The sequence below is a fragment of the Emydura macquarii genome, unplaced genomic scaffold, assembly GCF_026122565.2.
Source record: "Emydura macquarii macquarii isolate MOO-44397 ecotype Brisbane River unplaced genomic scaffold, CSIRO-AGI_Emac_v2 contig_475, whole genome shotgun sequence".
Lineage (NCBI taxonomy): Eukaryota > Metazoa > Chordata > Testudines > Chelidae > Emydura > Emydura macquarii.
Genome location: NW_027130612.1, coordinates 1 through 9783, shown reverse-complemented (window position 1 = coordinate 9783; position 9783 = coordinate 1). Strand labels below are relative to the sequence as shown.

Here is a 9783-nt window from a genome sequence, read left to right as displayed (position 1 = left end):
GAGCCCTAGGCTCTCCCTGACATGGGGCCCCCATACAGCTGCTCCCTACTCATTGGAGTAACCATGTCAGGATCCCCCTTTCCCCTCCTAGAGAGACAGGTCAGCACAGGGGCCCCTCCTGCCCCCAGAAAGGTTGGGGCAGCAACAGGAATTTTCCCACCGCTTCCCCTCGACTTCCCTCAGCAGCAGGGTGCTGGGTGTAGAGATATGTTTGTGCAAGATTTAAGGGACAGTATTATGAATATAGGAATTTTGAGCCAGGCCCTAGTAGGATGGGTGCAGAACACAGTGTAGCTGTGCACAGCAGTTCACCAAAGACACTCTCTAGTTTGTTTTTAATAAGAGTTGTATTCCTTTCTCATTTGTTGTTTAATGAACCCCGAGTTCCTTACATGGCGACAGAAGGACAGAAAGAGACTGCAGTAGTCATTTTGAGGTTAACGCCTATGTTTGAAACTGAAAACAGAGGCAAGGGGTGCAGGTAGAGCAGCAAACAGAGAAGAAACAAAAGCTTTTGTATGTGTTTTATGAGCACAATAGTAGCGCGACTATCTTAAGAAGGGAAGAAAGCCAAACAGGGATGTGTGGCAAGCTCCATCCAGTCTGCAACTGTTGGACAATATTGCAGCAAACTGGAAGAAATTCCGATTGATTTCACTTGATCATTTTTCTGTTCTGCCCCTGTGGCTTTTAACTACAATTCAAATCTCTATGTTTTTGGGGAGGATGCACTGGATATTTATAACAGTATTAAACTGGAAGAGGGTGAAAGCATGAAATTAAGTAAAACACTGACAACATTTGAGGAACATTGCATGCCAGAAAGGAATCAGAACTTTAAGAGACACCAATTATTTACATGCATGCAAAACACTGATGATACCATAGAGCAACATGTCAAAGAATTAAGGAGACTCAGTAAAAATCAGTGACTTTGGTAAGCTGACAGTCTCTCGTCAGAGTTAGAACCATTTGTGACGTTAAAGACAATGTGTTAAGAGAGAGACACTGCTCCGTGAAGGCAATTTAACTTTAGTAAAAGCTCTCCAGATCTGCAGGGCAGCAGAAACTGTGAAAGTAGAAACCAAAGGATTGAGTTCACCAGGCGTTGCCTACATACTAAGTACAAAAGAATATAGCCAGAAAAGGTCAATTCAAAAAGTGGAACCACTTGTTACGAAAACTATTGATAGTGGGGAGACAGGATACGGCCAGTTATGTGGAAGGCGTGGCTCAAAGCAAAGCCTCAACCAGATGGGTGGAGTATTTTAAGGTATGTGTTATTAGATAGTTGTCAGCTGTTTATACACGTTTGTATAAGAGCGAATGGGGTTTTTTAGGAGGCAAGAGGTAGAGATATATTTGTGGAAGCGTGTAATGCAGAGAGGCTCCCTCATAAGGGACAGTATTATGAAAATATAAATTTTAAGCTGTGCCTGGAAGCAGCGATGGAGAACCACGCACAGCAGTTCACCACAGACGCTCTCTAGTTTGTTTATCAATGAAAGTTTTAGTCCTTTCTCTTCACTGCTGTGTTGTTTACTGAACCCCAAGATTGTTACAGCGGTGCTTGGCGGGGGGTCTGGGTCCTCGGGGCTCTTTCCCTCTGTCACACCTGCTGGGCAGGGTTGGCAGGACCCCCAGAGCAGTGGGGCTGGCAGTAAACCTCTGATGAGCTTCAAGGGGAAGTTCCCCTCTCAGAGCTCTGGCCCACAGCTCTCTGCAGAATCAGGCAGGTGTTGCTGGGACTGTTAAACCCAGAGCATGATTCTGAGGTTTTCTGCTCAAACATGAAACCAGGAAACGTATGTTTTCTTCTAAATGCAAGAAAAAGGTCTGCTAGGGCCCTGGGCACGGGTCCAGAAAGCCTAAGCCTTAACCCTGCCCTGGATGTGGGTTTCTAGGCTTTCTAGACCCGTGCCCAGGGCCCTAGCAGACTCTTTTTCTTGCACTTAGAAGAAAACATAAATCCCTGGAGTTGACAGCAACAAGAGCCGGGTTCAATATCAGAGATTCCTTTTGACAATACAATACAGAAGTGGCTTGAGCCTCCACCCAGTAACCTGGGAAAACTACACACCACCCCGGGCGCCTCTAAGAAGCAATGCTTCCCCTATCACACCACGGAGTCTGTGTATGGAAAAGAAAACTTTTAATAAAAGGGGAAAGGAACTCAGCATTAATTTGGGAAAACACCACAAGCATGATTCAAAAATACATGACCTTGAGCAAAACACCCACCCTGGAGTATGTTGGGCAGTGTCCTTTTCCTCAGTTTCTCACCTTGTGGTGTGAAGGTCTGACAAACAAATGTCCCTTTAACACACCACCCCCCTCTCGCTCCACTGCACCCCACTCACAGTTGTTGTCTTTCACCAGAGTTCAGAGGTGCAGTTGCATGAGTTCATCTCTGACCCCAGGCGAGATAAGGTGTCGCTTGCTCTTCCCCCACTGCTACCACCATGCCATTCTCTCTGCGTCATTGCCTGCTGCTGCCACTTTGCCATCACTCAGCTCTACCACCACCCTCTCTCTTACAACCTCAGTGATACCTTGAGGTCCCTACCCCGTAACATAGCTCTCAATGACTTCAGCAGTTGGTAGGAGAGTCTCCCGGCTAGTGCAAACTAGACAGTCTCTTTCACCAAAGATATTCTCCCACGGCAGGTCTAAAGCTTAGCACTTAGACCTTGTTATCGGCAATTTCAGCTCTAGTGGTCTGCTGCAAAAGACTCTCAATTGAGTCTAATCATCTCTATTATTAAACAATGACAAAAGAAAGGGTCAAATACAGTCACAGACAAGTAAACACCCCCATCCACAAACGCGCACACATCTGTATCATCTACAGGCCTTTGGTACCCCTACCTCCTGCATAGCAATTCCGTTGAGGGTAACCTCCTCAATCAGGGAGCTCTAAGCACAGCTGTGCTGCCCCCCACGCAAACAGGAACAACACCTTTTCATCACCCCTATATCCAACACCAAAGTGACTTGCAATCCAACACCAGTCAAAGTGATCATTTGGGCAAAGCACAGCTCCATCATGATGCACACCTAAGTACAGTCTGTTCTTGAAGTCTTCTCTGCCGTTCATCACTAGATGTCAGGGGAGAGCTCATTCAGACCCTGCTTACAACAGGGCCAGGCCCGGGCAGGAGGCAGAGCAGCCTCTGGTGTGAAATCCTCTCTTGTCCCTGGGGAGATGCCCTGCTGGGAGCAGAGGGGGTCAGGTCAGACAGTGGCTGGGGCATGTTTCCTGCACTGCCGGCCCCCCTCACACAGTCTGGGGAGGTGTTAACCATTGCTGCTCTCTCCTTACAGGTCCCTGGCTGATGTGTCCCCATGGTGATGCGGTGGCAGCTCTGTGTGTGCAGCCTGGCCATCCTCCTCCTGGTACCGTGTTCTCTCTCTGGTAAAAACGTTTGAATCCCAATTATTTCCTTCCCTGTCCCTCATGTACATTGCCCCCAGGCCGGGCTGGGATAGAAGAATATGAGGTCAAATGAACCCACTGGATATCCACAGTCAGAGTAAAAGGGGTCAGACCCAGGAGGCTGTGGGGAGGGGGTGATGCTAGGATGACTGGGGCATGTCTTAGCTCTAGTTGGCATGGATTGTAAACTCTTGTAGTAAGTTGATCATCACCTGCTGTCACTGAGAGAGATTCCCAGAGCCCCTCCGACATTGATCCCTTCCTGTCCTGCCATGGGAACTAACGGCACCACACTGCTAGACCTGCTCCACTGCGGACCTGGATTCTCATGGCCCTCAAGACAGATCTTCGCAGCTGCCTGAGGAAGTGGGGTCCCCCAAGCCCTCAGACACCAGGAGTCAGGCCTCAAAATTCAGGAGTTTGGCTAAAAAAATCATCAGATTTAAAAATCAAAGCAAACCTCCTTTCGGGTACTTCTTCTTTGCCTTGGTTTTTGAACCTCTTGTGTCACATTTTCAAGCTTTAGTCTGCAACTACTAGAGATAGAAACTGACTTTTTTTTTTAAATGAAAGCTGAAATTCCCACAGAATCACATGCACCCAGCAGCTGGGGCTTTATGAGAAACACTTAGTAGACCAAGAGCTGGCAACCCTGGAAAATCTTCTTTGTGCCTTTTAAAATCTCACCCTATCCTTCCCCACCTGTAACCACACACTGAATGTCAGGTGCTGCAGATCGTCAGTAATTGCTCTACGTGCCCATTTTGAGGGTCGGACGAGCCTGGAGATCCTTCAGACACAGCTGCTGTGCAGACATAGCTCACCTACAGGTGCTTAATGTCCTCCAGTCACTGATCCCCAGAATGGTAAATGCTCTTTTGAGCCAGTTTCTGTTTTGGGTATCAAACCCCTGGAAGGGACATGCATTGGCCCAAAAGGTCCATCAAAGACCCAATGCCTTCAGACCAAGCAGAAGCTCTCTGAGATGGCCTCTCAGCAGTCATTGTGGGGCTACATGGATCTGAAATTGGTTCATCAAAGAAGTTGCTTGCACTGTAAAGAGCTCGTAGCACAGTGCCATAGGGCTCTGCAGGGCTTTATGAACTGGCAGGTGGCTTCCAGCTGGGGCCACCCCTTGCCAATAGAGTGTAGGTAGGTTGCAAGACAGGCACCTTTGGAGGTGTTTCCTGGGGATTGTAGGACAGCATTGGAGGACTGGCTGGTGTCAGCTGTGGTATGGCTGCACTGCCCTGCGTCCACACTGAGAGTAACTCAGTTGAGCTACACATGACTCATCCTCGGGAAACTTCTGCTATAAGCAATGCACGACTGAGGGTTTTGTTTAGCTCAGTGACACCCTCTCCTCTTTCCTCTCACTGAGTGTCTGTAACAGCTGGGTCCTGGTTCAGCAACGCCCCCTCTTTCCTCTCACTCACACTGCTCTTGGTGTTGTTTCTTGCAGAGAAGTTCTCCCTGGCGGGCTCCCTGCACCCTGTAGTGGGAGTAGTTGGCCAAGATGTGGTGTTACCCTGCCAGCTCTCACCTCCAGCCCGGCTGCCCAGCATGCAAGTGTGGTGGAGGAAAATTGGAACAGAATTTATCCCGGTTCATGAATACTCGGACGAAGATACCCAGGACCTGCCAGGGGAGAGTTACCAGAGTCGGACAGAGCTGTTCCTGCAGGAATTCAGCAGCGGGAATGTCTCGCTGAAGCTGAAACAGCTCCAAGTAGCGGATGACGGGAAATACCAGTGCTTTGTGAAGAACCCAGAGTGGAGCCGCGAAGCCACCACTGAGCTACGGGTTGCCGGTGAGACACGACGCTGGGGGGTGCTGTGTCTGGGCAGTCTCCTGTACCCTTGGAGGTGCCCCATGGCTGAGCCCAGCATTGCATTAGGGGATGCAGTGTCTGGGCAGCCAGAGCATTCTCGGACACTGGGGATTCCCCAACCCTGAGCCCAGCACAGCAATAGGATCTTGTGCTACAGGAAGTGAGGCGCAGGACTCAGTAGGGGGCACTCTCCCCTCGCACTCAGGCTGACCTCACTGTGGTGCTAGCAGGGTCAGTGCTCATTAAACGACCTCTTCTCAATGTGACCTAAAGCTATGGTCCTCTGCGGCGCTGTTTGAGGGAGTGGGACCTTTACCCCCATGTTCTGCCCAAATCCCAGCTCAGGTGATAATTATGTCCAACCTCCCTGAAACTCCCCCTGCAGCTTCCAAGGGCTGGGATATTGCTTTTTATTCCCTGGGCACTGACCACATGTTCATTGCTGCACCAGGGCAGTGGAAGAGACAGTGTCCGCCCATTTAGCTCACTAAGTAACATAGCCCCAGTTCAGAAACACGAAGCCCCAGAGGAGGCGCCCTCCTGTGTTAATGCAGAGCACTGAGGTTGTTTTAAATCATCTCCCATTATTGGTGACTCCTAGTCCAAAGACTCTGCAGGACACATGTGCTTTTAGGAGAGATTTAAATGAGGGGAGGGTGGTTGTGTGCCGCACAGGGAGAGAGAAATCCACGTATGAGGGGTGGCCTGGCCTGTGGCACCATTATCAGTGCGGGAAAGAGACCAGAGGAGGCAGTATGTAGAAGGCTGGTGCAGGTGAAGTGGGAGAAGACATGTAGGCGGGGTCACCATCCCCCAACTCTTGTTCTGTACCGAAGTACAGTGATCCTCACAGCTGCTGAGCTCCATCCCAGAAGTGGCTGCATTTTATCAGCAGGTGCAGCAATCTCTATGTAGCAGTTTAAGCATTTCTCAGTTAGCCTGCAGGGCAAAGTGCTCTATGGAAATGCAAGCTGATATTATTTAATTTCCCCAATCGTCAGGATGCAGAGTCCCGGGAAGGCTTTGCACATAAGGGAATGGAGCTTTCCAATCAGAGTCCCCTATATCCAGAGGTAGCTGGGGAATCACATGGTGCTACCAAAGACACGATTTCCAGGGTACAAGTTGGACTGTTAAACAGCTGGTTCTTCAGCCTGGGATGTCTTTTACACTGCTTTGCTAGAAGACCAACCACTCCTGGTCAGTTCATACACTGCATCCAGCCTGTAAATCACTGCCAGCCACACAATATGAGTTCTCTAGCAGCCACTCCTGAATTACAGCATAGGAAAGTACTAGAAAACACCCAGTCCCAGACCTGTCCCCAGAAATGTGCATCTTGTACTGCCCAGAACTCTACTGGACAATACAAATACATAGAAAGTTTGTCATTTCATCAATGGAAAATGCACAAGCCTTGTTATCCCAAATGGAGGTTCCCAAACACTTCAGTACAAACACACGGATTTAGATAAAACACTAAAATAAGTTTATTAACAACTGAAAGACAGATTTTAAGTGATTACAAGTAATGAGGCATAAAAGAATTGGTTACAAAGAAAATAAACAGATAAGATGCAAACTAATACCTAATTTAACAAGCTAAGGGAATTTAAAATCAAAAAGGCTTTTCTCACCATCAATTACAGCAGTGTGACTGGACTGTTTCAGCCAGGATCTCCCCGCCTGAGTTCAATAATGCCTCTTTTGCCTTTTAAACGTTGTAGCTGCCATGAACAGAGATGAGGTGAGAGAGATGATTTGGCAGCCTCTGTTTCTCATTCTTATACCCTCCTCCCCTTTTTGAGGATTATCTCCAGCTGGGGTTCAGGCAATAGTCAGTCTCTTTACATGGGGCTCTAGCTGTTTCTATTGCCAGTACATAATGTTCTCACTCAGACCCTTCTTCCTGCCAAAGGATGGCTGCTTATTCAGGTGATAGTCCAGGATAGTCGACTTGATTATGCTGATATCTGGCTGGGGTGTTGGCTAGCCCTGTCTCTGGGGAAGTGCTCTGTGCCTGTTTTTCTAAACTTAAATGCCATCCAGTATAATCTTATAACTTTACATACAACGTTACCACACCTATCTTACCAGGTCAATAATGTTCAGCAGATTATGAGTTTTTAAATGATACCTCACACAACACACTTTGTTCAAAATGTATCATAGTCTTGTAAACATGATGGACATAGGGGTACAGTATGTCTCACACACTCTCTGTCTCTGCCTGCAGCTGTGGCTCCAGTTTGCATTGACGTGCTGGGCCCCCGGGGTCAGGGGATCGGGCTGGACTGTAGATCCACAGGCTGGTTCCCCAAACCAGAACTCCAATGGATTGGAAAGAACCTGGCGAAGGAGATTGTGACCAACGTGACTCAGGACAGGGAGAACCTGTATACCGTTGTGAGTCACATCACCGTCACAGAAGCAGACAATAACGGAGACATCAGCTGCATAGTGCGGAATGGCCTGCTGGAGACAGAGCAAAAATCTGCCCTTCACCTCTCAGGTGAGTCCTGCTGTGCAGAAGGGGTCAGCGTGGGAGTGGGTTGGGGGCAGCACAGGGTTTCTTGGGAATTGCACTCGGCTAGGGCCCGTTACTGGTACTGAGACAGAAAATAGCCTTCTAACCTGATTTGTGGGGCCATTTGTGATGGATGTTTCTGTGATCTGGACAAACGGCCTCTCAGGAGCTGGCGTGAGTCTTACTGACATCAAGCACAGATAAGGGGAGACAGTGTTGTCTAGTGAAGAGAGCACTGGCCTGGGACTTAGGAGCTCCCGGTTCTTTTCCCAGCTCTGCCACTGCACTGCTGGGGGACCTTGGGGTTGCACCGGGATAACTATTTCAGTAAAAAATGATCACACCTGAAATAGTTCAATCAGTAAAAAACAGCAGAGCACCCCTTGCTCCCAGTCCACACTTAAAATTTAGATCGACCTACCTACTCTTTCACACCCCTGAAACACCGACCCAACCTCCATTGTAGGAGTGGCTAGGTCAACAAAAGAATTCTTCAGTCAACCTAGCTACTGCCACGTGGAGAGATGGATTACCTACACTGACAGAAACCGCTTCCGTTGCTGTAAGAAGCATCTACACTACGGCGCTACAGCAGCGCAGCTGCAGCACTTCCGCTGTGGCAGTGTAGGGCCCGTAGTGCAGACATGCCCTGAGTCACCACTTAGGTGTTTCTGTTAACACCTAATTAACATTTTGATTAAAAGAAACCTAATTTGCAAGACTTGGCTTTTCAATTAAGGTGTTAAGAACTTGCAGTAAACAGAGCTTCTACCGCCCACTGGTCTGCCAAAACCACTCAGGGCTGGTCTACACAACAGAATTGGGTCAGTGTAAGCTGCCTTACATCGACCTGCCTCTGAAAGAATCGACACTAAAATCCAGCTCCCACACACTGCACCGACTAAGGCCGTGTCTGCATTACAAAGTTTTGTTAATAAATGTCGGCTTGCATCAACAAAACAGTGGCTGAGAACTGGGAGGCTGTGACAATGACCATCTGAACAGCCAGCTGGTGCAGGCAGGACCGGGCAGGCTGGGCATGGAGCCATTGGCTGTTGGCTTGTAGCAGCAGAAGGGATTTGGGCAGAGCAGAGTCTTGGTTCTTGGAACTGATGCTGTGATGACTTCTCCAGTTTCAATGACTCCCGTGTGTGGCTGTGATTTGAGCGTGCAGGGGACGTTCCCTTCATTCCTGTGAATTTCTGGGGATCTCTGAGCCAGGACTCCGCTATCAAACCGTGTGGAAATCCCATTCTCCAGCTCCAGGATGAGTCCGTGCTCCTCACACACTGCGCTCTCTGTTTGCCAGGTGACATCTTCCCCCGTGTTTCTCCCTGGCTGGCTGCATTCTGGGTATTGTTCACTCTGGTTCTCATTGCTGCTGGAGCTGGTGCATGTCTTGGATACAAAGGTAATGGGGCTGTGTTGTTTGCACGTATGGAGCCAGGCCCTAGAGGGCCCAGGCTGGGGCATGGCAGCATCTTATCGTTCAGATAGTTACCTTGTGTTCATTTTAGGAAATAAACCAAGCTAACAAACTGAGGTCCCCAGTCCCACCCGTATTATCATATTGCTCAGTGTTTCCCCTTCCTTCCCTATCTCACGACAATGTCTGATTTTCTGTCCCACAGCGAAGCAAAAGATCTCTAAGAAGAAATCCTCTGAAGAGGAGACTCTGTTTCTTCGTAGTAGGTCTCCTGCTCTATCTCTTGCTGTGTCTGATGAGATGTGTGAGCTCTGTGACTGCTTGGTATGATCTGTGGGCTCAGTGCAATGAAAAGGATGGATGCAGGATGTCTCTGCCTTGTGATTGCTCACCTACCCCCCGTTCTCACACACCCTGATGATAACAGGCTGGCAAATGTGTATTTTTCAGCAGAAACCTAAGGGTCAATGCTTGTGAGATTCCCTACACGCAGATGGGGCTGGGACATGGTTTGCAGTGACAACTCTGGGCCAGCTTCTGTCCAACTAACCCTGGGCAATTGC

General features: G+C 48.8%; 1 protein-coding gene across 1 annotated transcript; it reads left to right on the top strand.

Annotated features, from left to right (window-relative positions):
* Window positions 1-3345: 3345 nt before the first annotated feature.
* Window positions 3346-9544, top strand: LOC137146724 (butyrophilin subfamily 3 member A2-like; the record flags this gene model as incomplete). The annotated part of the gene is made up of 5 exons (XM_067538203.1): window positions 3346-3415; window positions 4899-5246; window positions 7504-7779; window positions 9104-9205; window positions 9426-9544. Coding segments are annotated over exons 1-5 (915 nt in total), but the record flags the coding sequence as incomplete, so codon positions are not given.
* Between the last annotated feature and the right edge of the window lie 239 nt (window positions 9545-9783).